The following is a 17,783-nucleotide window of genomic DNA, read 5'->3' on the forward strand; positions in this document are numbered from 1 at the left end:
ACCAGCTCAGTGATGGCGAAACACTCCAGGCTTCTCTGCCTCTCTTACCCTCTTAATCCAAAGCTAAGTGATCATCCTTTTCTGCCCTTGTATTTGCACTTGTGCAGTTTAATGACTAGATATTTAAACTCATGCTTTATAAGCAAAACCTTTCACTTATGGACACTTAAAAGGTACATAAAAGTGCAGACTGCATTGCTTCTCTGCCATGCTGTTCCTCAGCCAGGTCACCTGCGAGGACTCAAAACACATCCTTAATACATTCAGAGTTCTCTACATTCCAGTCAGCGAATGTTAATTCTCCAACATAAACTCAAGAGAGAATAGGCAGCCACAAAAGACTCTAAATTCAAAGTGGCAAAGGCTACCAAGACAACTCCATAGAAACCCCACTGAAGCGGGACTGAAATTCAGGTCACTTCTGAGCAAAGCTCATCACAGATATTGTATGGTCATTAAAAAGGTAATTCATTTTAATTTGGATGCTGGGAGCCAGACGTCCTGTTTCGAAGTGCTAATGCAAAATGCTAACCCAGGAGCACAGAACCCCACCTAGGGTACAGCGGGCTCACTTTCCTTCTCCAGAAGGTGCCCGGACGGGCAGCACGGCGCGACGCTCCGCTAGGCGCGGGTCCAGGGCGGCGGCGGGCGGGCAGGCGGACTCCCTGCGGGTCCCTGGGCTCGAGCCGACGGGGACTGTTTACATGCGGTGTGTAACGGGGGCGGGCGGAGGCCGCGGACGGCCTAATTTTGTTTCTTGAGTCGCCTTCATTTTGTGCCAGTTTCTTTTTTCCCTTAGTATTTTTTCTTGATGTTGGCAGGCTTGGGGAGGACTGGTCTTGTCATTTCTAAAGCATCTTTGAAATTTATTTTGCCTGTTTTTAATACTCAATGGATCCATGCCTATAAAAACAGAATTTCAGACATTTTATTGATTTCTATAACATAGTTATTAGTGTAAATAAAACATTAAATATTATAATGTGCTGTACTTGTTTCCTAACATCTCAGAAGGGACCATGTGTTTTTAATTTAAGAGAATAATTTTTAAATGTATTTAATGATATAACAACCATAATATAGAAATATTCTGAACTTCCAATATCCTAGTGAATCATTTAAATAAATAGGAGAAATCATATGCCTTTAACATCTGTATACTTTTTTTGTAAAATTATACCTTCAAGAGAAGCACTTGCTATGTGTTTCTATTTTATCTTTTTTTAGTATTTCATTCCAGTTTTATTGTAGAATGATATTACATTGTAAGTATATATAACAGTTTCCTTTTTAAAAATGTTATGAGCTTATTATAAATATAAATAATAGGCCATTGTGTATAGTCGTACCTGAAGTGAACAGTATTTAGTCAGTTTCATTATTTTTTATTTAAAAAAATAACATTAAGGAAGGGAAGAAAATCTGATCTGAGGAAATGCAACAGTCTAAAATACATTCAATAACATAGTTTTCCTAATAATGAGAAAATCTAATGGAAATTAAGAAATTAATCATATTAAATGACACTACGGGCCTAGAGAAAGTGGAAACTAGGAAATTAATTACATTAAATGCCATTTGGGATCTTTGAAAATCAGGTTCAGGTTTCTAGTAGACACTTCTCTTAGAGGTGGTCTTTTTCTTCTTGTATTTACAGATCACAGAAGTAACAAATAATGAACACTAGAGGGAGCCAGAGGCACAGGCCAGAGGATAAATGTCAGCAACTATGTTTGGGGAATAGCCTCAAAGGAATGAATCAGGAAGATCAAAATTAAAAAGTCGTTATTTATTTTTTCTACCACTCATAATATAAGAAAGAAATAAAAATAAGTATCCATAAAAATGTATTATGAGTACCATAAAAAATACAATAATTTTTCTTGGGATATGTCATGAAAAATGTTTATAAGGAAATAAGCTTTGTGACGGATCTTGGAGAATGGTAAAAGATCAGTAAATATAAACGCAGAGGTCAAGATGAATAACACTGAGGCAGGAAGAAATAATTGTGCTGAAGCGAGAGATAAATATGAAAGAGTATCTGGAAATTGTGTACCTTGTCAGACAATAAAGATTCCTTCCCTACAATAGATTCCTTCCCTACAATATTTATAACAGACTCTGTCTCTTGGTAAACCTCTTTTACCTTTCTGTAGACTTGAAGAGGAAGATTGAAAACTGCAATTACCAATCTTTATTCTGCTTCTTTTATCATTTATAAAAAATTGAAATTGTACTAATTCAGAGGGGTATAATGAAATTAAGCAAGTTAATAAAGACAGAGAATTTGTAACTGTTCCTAGAGCATATAAATACTATAAAGATGCTTCTTCTTGTTGATGCCATTGTTGGTTATTTGGTATCCATTCAAATACTCTTTTCTTTCCATGAAGAGTTTTCTAATCTCTCCAATCCACTCTGATCTTTCATTTCACTGTACTCAAATTCAATTTTACCTAGACAATATTTAATATTTCTCCAATTATTTTGTATGTCTTCATGTTGTGCCTTCACTAGCTCATATTTTTCTTGGAAGGGACCATCAAATACTGGATACTCATTTGATGTGTCCATGAAACCAATAAAATTGATGTCAGCTAATGGACAGTGAAAGAATGTCGTTCAAATCTTAAAAATGAAAAAGTGAATAGCATGAGATGTAATAACCCATTAGCTAATGGAAAGTGAACATTATAAATAAGCTCAGGAGACATCTGAGCAAACATGCTCAAATAAACACAGCATTTTACTATTTCAACATTATTCAGTAGTATCAGGGAACATTTATTTGACATCTACAATTTCCTATACATTTACTCACAATAAATTTGAAAATAAATTTATTTAGAATTTTACAACAATCTTAGGGGGTTTTGTAAATGAGGTTCATAGAGTACATTTTTGCTAATAGTGATAAAGTTAATATTTAAATCTATGTTTACCAAACTTCAAGTATGTACTGTTTTGCCTATTACATCTTCTACTGATATAAATAGGAGAAAAATAATTTTCATTTTTTAGATTAAGATGGCATATAATTATAGAGTGAACAAATAAAATGAAAACAAGAAAAATAAAAATGAAGTAGGAAGGATGGATATGATCAAAACATGTATATGAGTTTATGAAAACGTCACAGTGAAACCCTCCATTTATACAATTAATGTGAGTTTATAAATAATGTTTACAAATAATGTGAGTATTACATAAAAATCTACTCTTTTTGTTTATCATTTTCCAACAAATGTTTATTAAGCACTTACACTATTCCAAGCACACTTCTAGAATTTGGGATTTACATCTGTGAAAAAACAAAGATCCCTATCCTTGAAAGAAATTACGAGTATGTGGGATGGGACATTGAGATAGTTGTAGTATTGAATAGGTTGATCAAGATAGGCCTTATGGAAAATATTACATTTGAGCGAAGACTAAGGGGATTTTTATCTCTAGGAAATATAGGCAAATAGTATTCCAGACAGAGGAAGCTGTCATTAAAAAATTTCTAGGGAAATATGCTCCTGACATGTTTAAGAACAATAAAGAGTCCACTCTATCTGGACAGAAATGAGAGTAGTAAGAGAGAAGCTGGAGGGGTGAGGGTACAGGTCATGGGGAGACAAATCAGGTAGGCTCTTATGGGCATTCAAAGTTGTTTCTTGGAGGAAAATGAGGACACCTTTTGCAGAGTGAGCATAGGAGTGACATCTTCTGATGTACAGTTTCAGTTTAAAGTAAATAACATAAAGTCATGCAATTATTTATTTAATTCAAAAGCAGGAAGCTAGCAAAGAGGAAAAATTGGTTTCACCTCTAAAACATCCAGGTAAATTTTTTCCCCTTAGGTTATCAAGGACTTTTTATTGCATATTCATTAAACTCTTTTTAGATTAATGACAGGGCGGCGGTAGCGGCGGCCTGGGGAGGCGGCGGCCTGGCCTGTCTGGGCGCGGGCGCGGCGGTCCAGCACCACGTCCCTGCAGTACGGGGCGGAGGAGACGCCCCTCGCCGGTAGTTAAGGCGCAGCGGATTCTTTCCCAAAGGACTTCGGCTGCCGCGTGGAGGAGGAAGAAGACGAGACGGCGGCGGCGGGTGGCGGGCGGCGGGGTTGGGGCGGGGTCCAGCGGCGGGTGTGGCCCGGGGGCACTGACAGCTCCAAGCCGAGGATTCTGCTCATGGGGCTGCGGCAAAGCGGCAAGTCCTCCATCCAGAAGGTGGTGTTCCATAAGATGTCACCCAATGAGACTCTCTTTTTGGAAAGTACCAACAAGATTTATAAAGACGACATTTCCAATAGCTCCTTTGTGAATTTCCAGATTTGGGATTTTCCTGGGCAGATGGACTTTTTTGACCCAACCTTTGACTTTGATCTTCAGGGGAACAGGAGCATTGATATATGTCATTGATGCACAGGATGACTACATGGAGGCTTTAACAAGACTTCACATTACTGTTTCTAAAGCCTACAAAGTTAACCCAGACATGAATTTTGAGGTTTTTATTCACAAAGTTGATGGTCTGTCTGATGATCACAAAATAGAAACACAGAGGGACATTCATCAGAGGGCCAATGATGACCTTGCAGATGCTGGGCTAGAAAAACTCCATCTTAGCTTTTATTTGACTAGTATCTATGACCACTCAATATTTGAAGCCTTTAGTAAGGTGGTTCAGAAACTCATTCCACAACTGCCAACCTTGGAAAACCTATTAAATAACTTTATATCAAATTCAGGTATTGAAAAAGCTTTTCTCTTTGATGTTGTCAGCAAAATCTACATTGCAACAGACAGTTCCCCCGTGGATATGCAGGCTTATGAACTTTGCTGTGACATGATTGATGTTGTAATTGATGTGTCTTGTATATATGGGTTAAAGGAAGATGGAAGTGGAAGTGCTTATGACAAAGAATCTATGGCAATTATCAAGCTGAATAATACAACTATCCTTTATTTAAAGGAGGTGACTAAATTTTTGGCACCAGTCTGCATTCTTAGGGAAGAGAGCTTTGAACGAAAAGGTTTAATAGACTACAACTTCCACTGTTTCCGAAAAGCTATTCATGAGGTTTTTGAGGTGGGTGTGACTTCTCATAGGAGCTGTAGTCACCAGATCAGTGCCCCTAGCCTGAAAGCATTGGCACACAATGGCACGTCACGAAATGCCATCTAGTCTGAATTACAGCATCAGAGCTCAATGCCAGCTTACTCTTCACCGGAGGGTCAGATGCCACGTGCTGCAGGACACGGGAGCTGCTGCTTGTGGGAATCTGGTGCCTGTTCCACTAGAGATGAGGGGTAGAGTTTCTCATTTGGATGAAAACCCCTTCAACCAGCGGTATACAACTGAAGCTACTATTTCTTTTTTTAAAAATGGCAAAAAAAAAAAAAAAAGGAATTCTAGACACCACAGAACTCAAGTGTGTCTTTTTCCTCTTTTGGGTCCTACTTAGATAGCTGGGATATTTTGGACCTGGAGATCACACCATTTATCCATCATACCAGGGAATGTTGCCATCAATTCCAGCTGAAAATAATAGAAAAAACTGAATTTTTATTTGCTTCCTTTAGGTTTTTGTTTGAGTAGTCTCTAAACTCTGCTTTGCTTAAGTTCTAACACTGCCTCTCCGATCTCAGTTTTGGACATTGCACCTCTAAGAGCTTTGAAATGCACTCGCTTGCTAACTCAGAGGACGCATCGTCTGATCGCAGCAAAAGACATTCCTGTGATTGTTACTGAAGAAATGAGAGAAAATTTTGTGCTGCATCAGGTGGAGAGCAAGGCTCAACAGTGGCTGCACCCATTCCCTTGGAAGTATTGAGGAAAAAACTTTGAAGCAGAAGAAAATTTTTACACCTGTGTTTTGAATACCAGATGTATGAGTTTTTTCCTCCTGCGTTTGATAAATGATCATGCTAAATGTAACAAAGGAGTTTAATTTTTTCCCCACAATCCCCTTCTAGGGAGGTTATGTCACTGAAATATTTAGTCCACTTTTCTTTAATCTTGATATCAGCCTCCCCATACCTTTTATTCTAAGCTATCTAGATTCTTTAAGAATTGATGTTTGTTGACCACGAATGACTCTAAAGCACTGGTGAACTCCACTGGGTGTTGGAGAGAGCATGCCGTGCCACATGTGTTGTTTAACATACCTTGTCTCCAGTATTCTGACACCAAGTGTCAACTGTGGTACTTACTTCACCTGGGATATTAATTTGTAATTATTTCTTTTTGTCAGTGTTTGATGCCCTTTCTGTTGATTTAAATTTACACATTATTTTTACTCCACATGCCTGGTAGTCATATGTCCCAAAGCCACTGGACCACTTGAGTACTTAAGTGCCACTGTTTAATGGAATATATATATTCAGGTCTGTAAACCTAATAGTGTGACTTGGAGTGCTTCCTTCAGGTGATTTTGACTGTTGAGTATTTACATGGACCATGGTGATATCCAAAAGAAAATGCTTTTATATTTATAGATTATTTCATTGAACTATATATAAAATGGGTATCAATAAATGTATTTACTCCAAAAAAATAAAAATAAATTAATGACAAACATCACACAGATAATTCTAATTTTAATAAAGGTAAATAATTCTTGGCTCACCTAGGGCAAGAATAATACTTTAATATCTAATCACTAATTTTTTGTTATTAAATACAAATATTAATAATAATTTAAAATGTGTATTAATTTATCCAGTCATTATAAATCAACTGTCATAATATTTTGGTTAAACTTGTTCTAATATGCATAATAGTTGGGCTTTGGGGACGTCTGGAGAATTTGGTGTAGCTTGAAATCATGAACCTCCTGCAGAGAATACATGAGCAGTCTTAACTACAGAAGTTTCTAATAATAACAGTGTGCAAGGGAGAGAGAGAGAACAGGAAGAACCAGGGCTAAAACTGGCTACAGACCAGATGGGAGTGAACACTGGCAGATCCGGTGTTCGCTGTGTATGGCGAACTTCTCTACTGAGGACAGCACTGACAGATAACCCAAGGCAGGGAAGCCAAATAGGCTGCTACATTGTTCACCTACTATATTAGTGTGCTAGAGTTACTAGGTGGATTAAACAACACAAATCTGTTCTCACAATTCTGGAGATTAAAATCCAAGATCAAGGTGTTGGCAAGTCTGGTTTCCTCTAAGGCACGTTTTGTTGGCTTCCAACTAGCTGTCTTTTCCTTATGTTCTCACATAGTCACCCCTTGCTCTGTGTGTTGTCTGTATTGTATGCTCTTCCAGTCATATTGGATTCAATCCATCCACATGTCCTACTGATATAAATAAATTGGAGAAAAATAATTTTCATTTTTTAGATTAAGATGGCATATAATTATAGAGTGAACAAATAAAATGAAAACAAGAAAAATAAAAATGAAGTAGGAAGGGTGGATATGACCGTAAAGGACCTCATCTCTAAGTATGGTTAAACTTGTTCTAATATGCATAATAGTTGGGCTTTGGGGACGTCTGGAGAATTTTGAAGCACCAGGGTGAAGATTTCAACATATGAATTTTTATGGAGCATGAATCACCCTATAACACCTTGCATCAAGATCCAAATGATCTATCTGGTTGAAACAAGACTCAGGTCTGGAGTACTCAGTTACCTAATTAAGCTCTAGGTAAAACAGGAGACCCAAAATATGTTTTTGTTTGTTTGTGGGAGTAGCATATTTGTTATTACAGATTTTGGTAATTTAAAAAATGTCAAAACAGTTATCCTGGAAAAAGCAGCATTTTGTTGTACTTTCTTGTATTTATTATAATAGTCTTAATTTTTAAAGTCAGTCTGCCTGTGACAAACCATGTGTAAGAGCTAAGAGAGCAGCCAAGCCAAGTGGGTATACACTGGAGGCCCAAATCTGCACCAAATCAGAAAACTGCAGCCCAGTTATAGGCTTGAGAAGAGAAAGAGAAGCAAAGGGAAGGCTACCACTTTGGACTGGGGATGGCAAGCACTTATTCCAGACACATCAGATACAGGAGACTTGAGACACCAGGTTTCATCCATCATAGAATAGGCCCATCATAAGATAAATCCTAAACAACATAGTGGAAAGACATAGGCTTCAAAGTGGAAATATTTTGCACGCTCCCAGTACCCTCTCATATGTACATACATATTTCCATACGGAAACATGCTGATTTGTGAGCCTGTGGGAATATGACCAAAATTCTCTGGATCTCAATGCCCGTAAATATCTCCATAAATATTAGCTGCTTTTCTCCTCTTGCAGTTGAGTAAGTCTACAGGAGATAGTTACCATAAATTATTAATTGAAAAATAAAGCATAAAGAAATTAGTCCAAAACAGATATAGAATATATCTTCAGCTACCAATTCCCAAAAAGTTACAAGTAAGATTTAGTTTCCTGATGTTGCATTAACGGTTATGAAAATACCAAAGAATATAGGTATTTTCTTTCATTTTTATCCAATGGTGAAATCTCCCCTGAGCACCAAATATTAGATTATTTTGTCAAGCTTAAATATTTGCTATTGCCATAGAAGCATGATGTTGACATTTCTGGTTGCTAGAAGCATCATAGCCTTGGATGCATATACAATAGCTTTCTCTTGGCTCAAATAGGGGAATTTTAGACTTAGTTCTGGAAATTATGGGAAGCCACTGAATGACTTCAAAGAGAAGATAAAGTTTTCAGATTTGTGTTTTAGAAAGGCATCTGTAGGATTGTGGAGAAAAATGTCAGTTCGTTGAGTTTCACTCTGTGAAGTAAGTATAGGAGGTATTTTCACTCACATTTGATGTAAGAGGCACTAGATCTGGTAAATACCATTCCAAAATGGAGAAAAATCAACACATTGTCCAGAAAGGAACGTAGGTAGAAACCTCTGTGTAGTTCATCTTTGGCTTCAGTCTTCTTATCCTTGAAAATAATTATTAATCACTAAGTCTGGTTACACTGTTGGTATCAGATTTTTGCATAATTGATTGGATCGGAATCTGAATCAGGTACTTTGAAGCTTCAATGATTGGATGGTTGTGGGGATTGAATAAGAGCTGTAAAGCCCTTGTCATATTTAAAAGCTAATCAAAAATCCTTTATTACTTGTATCCCTTCATACATCTGATTTTGTTTCAGCGAATAAGCCAGTGCTGAACACAAAGTCAGTATTCAATCAATATGTGCGCATTGGAAATTATGTACATTTAAAAAAATAGATTATTTTACATATACCTAGGTAGGAAACTAATTCTACAGTGAATTATCTTTATTTGCAAATCTTATTTTTTGCTGACTATTGTAAAAGCTAAAAGTTTAATTTTGCACAATTCTTCATACTTTCAAAGAATTTTTCAGCTATATTATTAGGGAAACTATAGGAAAATATATTCTTATCTCCAAGGAAGAAATGGGAAAAAACCTTTGCAGATACATTAAAGAATTCTTCCAAATGACACAGAACCAGTGTAATTTAACATACATTAAAGTGTCCCTGAAGCTGAACCCAAGCTCAGACTTACTTTTTCCTTGCCCAATAATTTTTTCCATATGCCAAACTATTTCGGGTAAATAAAAATGTACCTACAGAGTACCTGAAGGAACAATTAATTTGACTAAAATAATATAAAGTATTAGACAATGAGCTGGGCCTGATGGCACAGGCCTGTAAACCCAGCAGCTCCAGAGGCTGAGGCAGGAGAATTAAAATTCTGCAATTTAGCGAGGCCCTTAGCAATTTAGGAAGACCCTACATCAAAATAATAATAATAATAATGATGATGATGATGATGATGATGATGATGATGATGATAATGATGATGGACTGGGGATGTGACTCAGTGGTTAAGTGCTCCTGGGTTTAATTCTGTTCCACCTCCTAAACTCCCCCTCACTCTCCTTACCCCCTCCTCAGAAAAGAATTAGGCTAATTCATTTTAGGCTGGGCACAGAGTAGGCACTGATGTTTGCATAATTACAAACAACATGTAACAGCATGCTTATTACAGTGCCTGGTTTACGGTAATCCGTATTTACAAAATAGTTATTGTTTAAATTCCTCTTTTCGATAAATATTTTAAAGGAGTCGCTTTCCCCTAATTAAAATTTAAGGATAAGGTTCATTATTTTAACAGTTTCTATTTGGGCCTAACACATCACATTGGAAAGCTGCCCTCTGCCTCACGTGATTTATCCCTTCCACTAGCCAGATGCAAATTACACTTTGCTTGCTAAACTAAGGACTCAAAAGCCCCTGATGGCTTTTTGTAGCCCTTTCTGACACAGCCAGAGAATTCAATGCCCTTCCCAATAGAAACAACTAAGGGCCTTCTCCTAAGCTGGAGGTCCGCTACAGCGAAACCTCCCGTGTAAAAGGCGAATGAGAAGGCAGCGTCCCCTTTAACTTCCGCCCATCACGCCGGCAGCATCCAATCACTTTTCTCTGTGGCGCGGCCGGGGGCCTAGGACTGGCTCCTCGGAGGACTGGCGCGAGACCAGCGCGCATGGGCGGAGCACAGAGATTTGTCTGTCACGTGCGGTCCCCAGGCCTCCCAGCCTAGCTGAGCGCCCGGCGGGGCTGGCTGGGGGGCGGGGCTGGCTAAGGGGCGGGGCTGGCTAAGGGGCGGGGCTGGCTAAGGGGCGGGGCTGGCTGGGGGCGGGGCTGGCTGGGGGCGGGGTGGCTGGGGGCGGGGCTGGCTGGGGGCGGGGCTGGCTGGGGGCGGGGCCGAGAGCTGCTACGCCTGCGTGGTGGGCGTTCTCCGGGAGCAGTTGCTGCTGGCGCCAACGCCTCAGCCAGCTGCCGCTGCTTTTGCCTCCTCCAGCACCACCACCACCGCTGCTGCGTTCGGGTGTAAAATTCGGAATTCCTGCTCTGGTTAACAATGAAGCAGAGTTGGAACGTGCCGGCTTTCCTCAGCAAGCTGTGGACGTTTGTGGAGGAAACCCACACCAACGAGTTCATCACCTGGAGCCAGGTATGGTCGGGGCACCGCGGTCTCCGAACCGCCTCCTCTCGCTCCCTCCCGCGGGGTTGTCCCTCGGGGCCTGCGGCTCCACGCTCCCTGCCAGGTGCGCGGCGGCTGTGCGGCACCGCGCGCGGCCTTTGCGCGCAGCCTCTAGAAGACCCCTGGTGTTGTTCACGAGGGGAGCTGGGGCCCGGCCGCACCGCTCGCCGCAGGCCGCGGTGGGGGAGGGGCGGCCCGTAACGGTCGGCCGGGTCGCGTTCCGAAGCGGCCCCGCGCAGCCTAGGCAGACGACGTACCTAGGGCGCGGGAGCCACGTTATTGCATACTCATCCTCCATCCGGCTCGGGTAGGGATCGGAACCCGGAGATCCAGGCCGTGCTCTTCGGCGCGGGGTTAGCTGGGGAAATCTGTACCCTAGCGACCTGACCACACGCACACACCCCTCGCTTTGCATCTGGGATCTTTTATGAGGAGAGCTGTCGGGGGAGTAGGCAGATGTTCAGACGCAGGCTATTGCTTATCAATGGCTTTTTCAAACATTAAATAGAAAATGGCAAAGTATTCTTTGGAGACGGGCCATTTGTGTAATCGGGTATTTTATAATTATGATAATGAAAGTGCTAATAGACCGTGTTCAGTAACTTGATGAGGAGCTAAGGATGAATTACTAAATTTCCCCAGTTGCCCGCAGAATGGTATATGGGTGCCTAGATTATTTGATCATGACTCTGCTTCCAAACAAGGATAACCCCACTCAAGCCTTTTATCCAGTCTGGTCTAAGTTTCACTGTGCATAAGATGGATGGATGAATGGGTTGCCTCCATGACCCGAGACCCTTTCTAGTTCCAAACACAAAGATTCTAGACAGAATGATTATTAACATCGACACTACATTTACTTTAGTAGACACTTGGATTATTGGAATCAGTTTATGAGGTATTTTGGGTTTTTCTTAACTGTAGATGATCACTTAGTTGGGAATATTTTCATGTATGGAGTTTTTGAGAACAAGTCAAAACTACCAGCATAATGCCTGACACCTGTTACATGCTAAATAAATGTTGTCTCCTTTCCCGTTTTCTTTCTGCTTGTTTCCTTTTTATTAATAGTTTTCAATTTTATTTTTAATAGTGTACCATATCAAGCATATGAGATTTTGACTATTCTTAGTGTCATTTATTCATTTTTAAACTTTCTAGTGTTTAATTTTCTTGTGTTGTCAACTGGATTTTTTTTTTTAAACCCTCTGGATGAAGCTGTGCATATTAAGCATTTGATGAATTCTGTACAGTTGTGCAAGGAAAGGTGCAAAGAAAGCCAGCCACTAGGATGTACTTAAAATAAACAGATGTCTCATGCTTTTCATCAGTCAGAAGGATTAAAAGTTGACAAGGATGGATCAGCACAGACTGTTACTCATCTATGTATTCATGTTAGAAATTGGATGAGGTACTCTTTCTGCCTGAGCTGACTTTATCATACCTTTTTGTCTTGGAAAAGCCTTATTTATACTACTTAGAAATGGTACCTACATATATTGGTAATTGGTTTTAATAAAAGGTTATTATTATGTTAGTGGCAAGTCCAATAATTTCTCATACGCCTAGTATATTAATAACATTCTTATTTTCTCTGCAGTATCAAATGCAGAGTTTCATACTCATCCACAAATACTTAATTTCATGAATTTTAAGGTAAAGAAATAAGACCGTCATTTTTTATTCCATTATTAAATTATTAAGTCAGCTTTTTTTTTTTTTTTCTTTCTGCACAGGGGATTGAATTCACAGGCATTTAATTGCTAAGCCATATCCCCAGCCCTTTTTATTTTTTATTTTGAGACTGGGTTTCAAAAGTTGCTGAAGCTGGCTTTGAATTTGCAGCCCTCCTCCCTCAGCCTCCTGAGTCACTGGGATTACAGGCGTGGGACACTGTGCCTAGCTTAGTGTATATTTTAACTACTCATTTTTCTAATATACCAGTAGGAAAATGAAAATGAACTCAGGTCTGTATCTGTGCCAGAGTTACAATAAGTGTTTAGTATTTGATGAATGAGTGAAATCCCTGTGTTAGTGGTAGAAATGATAAAGAACATTTGAAAAGAATTTTAGAGATCATCCAGTTTAACTCCATCTCACCCACCATAATTGAGGATTCTAGGCTTAGACAGGTTGGATTACTTAGCTATAGTTACACAGCTAGTCAAGATTGGAGATCAGCCTCTTAACTTAGATTTCTGATCCCCAAGGTCAATCTTCTAACAGATTTCTGAGCTCCACCAAGTGTACTAAAGTTAATATAGAGATTAGCACCATATTTAATTTTTATTTTATTTCTTTGGTACCGAGTATTGAACCCAGAAGCACTCAACTGCTGAACCACATCCCCAGTCCTATTTTGTATTTTATTTAAAGACAAGGTCTCACTGAGTTGCCTAGTGGCTCACTGTTGCTGAGGCTGGCTTTGAACTCAAGATCCTCCTGCCTCAGCCTCCTGAGCCGCTGGGATTACAGGTGTGCTCCACCATGCCTGGTTCCATGTTTAATTTTATACGGAAATGATGTCCATGGGGCTGGGGGTGTGGCTCAAGTGGTAGCGCGCTCACCTGGCATGTGTGCGGCCCGGGTTCGATCCTTAGCACCACATACAAAGATGTTGTGTCCGCCGATAACTAAAAAATAAAGATTAAAATTCTCTCTCTCCCCTCTCTCTGTTTTAAAAAAAATGATATCCTTCACAAGTTAGTGGATAAATCTGGATAAATGTTATCTAGTACTAACCTAGTAGCTTAGTGCACCTGCCTATCTTCAATCATGCTGTCACACATATTTTCTAAAAGCAGTGGTGACACTGAAAGGTAAAACTTTTAAACAGTGATGTTAGATGAAAAACCAAAATAAATTACCCGCATCTTTTAAAAGTTGCTATTTATAGTTGTTTCTGTTTTATTTATTTATTTTCCCATACTTGTGCTGCACTTCTGTTGAGGTAATTTAGCATTTATAGTATCTGATTGAAAATCGTATTAAGGCCTTTTAGAAGAAGCAGATGTTTTGGGAACCAAGGAATCTTTTAGGCATTTTTCCCCCAGTGGCGGAAAATAATCTCTAACTTGAGTGTAAGGCAAGGACAGAAAACTCACCAGCTGCAGTTTGGAAAGTTTGGCTTAACAGTTCTAAAGACTTACGTAACTTTAGTTTTTCTTGAAATTTGACAAAATTAAGTGAAATAATCCTCTCTTCATTAAACAGAAATAATATTGTGAATGATCAAAATTATACTAAATTTGTTACTGACTCAAAATTTTTAATAAGTCTTTAGATCCAAGGTCTTTAAGAAAAACACACTATACATATTTCAGTTTTTCCTTTATTCTCTCCCCAAACAAAAAGTTGTCTTTTTTTTTTTTTTAACATTTCCCATAACTTCAAAATTTCATATAATAGTTCTTTGTTCAGGTAAACAATTTATTTCCACAGTCAAGAGATAGTATTTTCAGACAACCTAAAGCATGTTTTTAAATGTAATATATCCTAAAGAGAAGGGCACATGTATAGCTAGGAAGAAACTGGGGAAACCTGATACTCAGAGACAAGAGGTTATGGAGGTTAAATGAAAGTTCTTGTCATTGATAGTGAAGAACAGCTTTTACTGCTATTGAATGTTGATAATTATTATAAAGTAGCATAAAAGAAGGAAATTACTATAAGGTCAGTATTCTTACCTTTGTCTCTGTTTCTCAAATTGCTTGAGAAGGATGCACGATTTCACTAGAGACCTCATACCCATTTGTTCCACTTTTTGTGCCTTTTGGAAATTCTCTAGTATTCTCAAATCAGCACAGATGAATAAAGAAATAGGAGGTGGAGGGAGCAAACCAGAAAACTGTAGTGTTTTCTAGCTGTTTTGAAGGAATTTGAATATCCCGACAACCATTGCATTATTTTGATGTTCTAGAGTGAAACACAAACATGGCAAAGTAAGGGTAAAATCCAAGTTAGATGGGCCTGCAAAAAAGTTGGAAGACTCATTTGCAAGTTACTTTTATTTGTATATGTAAAAGAGGAGTTAAAGACTTAAGAAATAATTGGTGAACATTGAGAAGTTACAGACTTGTTAAAGTTGCACATTTATATTCTGGAAATTGTTTTCAGTGATCCCAAAGTATTAGATTATTTGTAAGAACATTTTGAGCATTCTACACTAAGAGTGCCAAAAGTTTAATTTAGGCATTAGAAATGGCTACTGACTACTTTTGGAAAGTTTGCCAACATTTATGGGTAAGGATGGAGGAGAAGGTACCAATCTCTTGTCCCACTCAGTAATGGCTTTCTGACCCTTGTAAAATGTTTAGGCAGAAGGGAGAATTCACTGTTGAATTGCTTGAGCCTTATGGGTTTATGGCAATAAGGTTGAATTTTTGTACTCAAAGATGTAATTGATTAATTTTAGAGTAGAGACTGAAGGAATACCAAAGTAGAGACACAGAATGATAGGAGTGAATGAGGGCTTTGTGTGAGGAAGACAATGCAAATTCAAATAAGAAACTTTCATCTTTATTTGATATTATCCAAGAGTTGAGATTCGACAGATATGATTGAGTTTATTGAACTAAAGATTCATTTAAGTAAGTTAATCATAAATATTTGTTGTGGACCTGTTAATGCCCAGTATGCTAGGTACTAGGAATTTATTCAGTAGTGAACCAAAGTGCTTTTGTTCGTGGAGTTTACATTCTAGTAGAAGGTACTGATAGATAAAATAAGCCAATATGAATAACTGAGCAGTGATAAGTACCATAAAGGAGAGCAAACAGGTTAACAGTCTGTCAGTTATGATCCAATCAAAAGACAACATCCACAGAATATTTTCAATAGGGAAAGTTTAATAGAATTACTATTTCATAGGAATTGGAGTAAAGAAAACTCTAAAGAATATAGGGGTAGTTAGTAGGAACAGTCAGTGTTGGTATAGCTATGATAATGCCATAGTAGGGACACTTCCCTCAAAGCTAGGATCCTGGCCTTGTTGGAGAAAGTGTAGCCATATTTCACTGAATGGAAGAGAAGTCATTTGTGTTGGACTGGTGGAACTTACTGGAAATCTGACATTTAGAACTCTGAGCAAGGATTGATCAACTACAGCCCAAATGCCAGTCATCTATTTTATGAATTTAATCGGAACATAGCCGTGATCAGTCTATTTATATGTTGCCTATAGCTGCTTTTTTTGTTACACAGAGAAAATCTTGACCTTATCAACAAGCAAAAAATATTTATCTGGCCCTTTTAAGAAAAATTCAGCCCTCTGTTTGAGAGTAAATTTGTTCTTTGGATTTCCATATCCAAGTGTGAATGTTGGGAGAGGTATTGCTAGGGACATTTCACTGCCCAAGGGTAAGAGGGAGTGACAGGGAAAGTTGTTGTGCTTTGTTTGCTTCCTATCATCATGCATTACAAGAGCTAGGTGCTTGCAGGTTCTCTCAAATATCCTCTACCACAAAAGAGTTAATTGTGGCAATTAGAATTTAAGGTACCCTGTTCCGTGTTTGCAGAAGGTACAAAAAATAACGTGTTTGGAGCAATAAATTGATAATTGGCACATAAACTGAGTGAAATTTGTGGATACTTGGAAGGGTGAGAAGGAAAGCTGTATTAAAGAGATGGCATTTGAGCACAGACCTAAATGATTAGAAAGGACGGATCACAGAAAGGGGGAGTAGCAAATGTAAAGTCCTTGAATATGGAATGTTTAAGAAAGTAAGAAGGCCCATGTTGTTGATATATCTTTTAGAGACTAGGAGAGAGAGATCATAAAAGTAGAAGCAGATGGCCTAGGGCCATAAGGTTGTAATAGGGATATTGGCAGCTAGTTAGAAGACTGAGAGTTTTCCAGTGTGGTATTGAAAATGGTGGCTGAAAGTAGGCTAGTTGTATTCATAGTGGTGTGAGAAGAGGTCAAATTCTATTTCCACTTTGAAGGTAGAGCTTCAAGACTTGCTAGTAAATTGTCTGTAGAGAAGGAACAAAGAATTAACAACGATTCAGATTTAGCCTGAACAGAAACGTTGGTTGAGGTTACTGTTTTTAAATTTGAGATTAAAAATGAATCATTGAGGCTGAGTGCCATGGTGCACACCTGTCCAGTACCTGGGAGGCCGAAGCAGGACCATCAAAAGTTGAAAGCCAGCCTCAGCAAAAGCAAGGCACTAAATAACTTAGTAATACCCTGTTGCTAATAAAATATAAAGTAGGGCTGGGGATGTGGCTTAGTGGTCAGTTGAGTTCTCTGAGTTCAATCACTGGTCATAGTAGTTCCCTCCTCCCCTTTCCCCTCCCCCCCAAAAAGGTGAGAGAAATGCAGTACAGGAAGAACAGGAATATTTCTGAACAGCTTGATGGATTTCCCTACCCTGAGATATCCAAGTGGAAATGTTGGGTATGAGTTATTGGGTATGAGTTTGGCTTTCAGGGCAGAGTTTGGCGCTTGTGAGCGGCAAAGTCATGGGGCTGAATGAAATCTGGGAAAACTGATGAAGCAACTGGAACTGAAAGATTGGGTATTCAGCATCCAGAGGATGTAAAGTCAAGAACAAGCCAGCATAGGAGTCTGAGAACAAACAGTGGAAAAAGAGGAATATCAGGGAGTAAGGTCATCGAAGTTAATGAAAGAAAATGGTTTAGGAAGATAAATGATCAACTGTGTCACATGCTGTTAGTAATATTTTTATATCAGGTGTCTGTAAGGTATGTCTATATATGAATTAATTGCTTGGAATTAGAACATGAATATTTTAAGATAGTGCACGTTGTTTCTCAAAGAGATCA

The 17,783-nt window shown here is 38.8% G+C and overlaps 1 protein-coding gene and 1 pseudogene across 4 annotated transcripts in view; both read left to right on the forward strand.

Annotated features, from left to right (window-relative positions):
* The first annotated feature begins 524 nt into the window (after positions 1-524).
* On the forward strand, positions 525-6,391 carry LOC144365750 (ras-related GTP-binding protein C pseudogene; annotated as a pseudogene).
* Positions 6,392-10,739: 4,348 nt separating this feature from the next.
* The window catches only part of LOC144366061 (heat shock factor protein 2-like), a 59,408-nt gene continuing 52,364 nt past the window's right edge, over positions 10,740-17,783 (forward strand). The window contains exon 1 of one of the 4 annotated variants that reach the window (XR_013424909.1): positions 10,740-10,964. Coding sequence is in view for 2 of the 4 variants with exons in the window: in XM_078019304.1 (XP_077875430.1) it covers positions 10,872-10,964 (93 nt within the window). In the remaining 2 variants the exon portion in view is untranslated. The remainder of the gene's footprint in view (positions 10,965-17,783) is intronic. The other 3 variants (XR_013424908.1, XM_078019304.1, XM_078019305.1) reach the window with 3 other exon arrangements.

Source organism: Ictidomys tridecemlineatus, chromosome 8 (assembly GCF_052094955.1).
Source record: "Ictidomys tridecemlineatus isolate mIctTri1 chromosome 8, mIctTri1.hap1, whole genome shotgun sequence".
NCBI lineage: Eukaryota > Metazoa > Chordata > Mammalia > Rodentia > Sciuridae > Ictidomys > Ictidomys tridecemlineatus.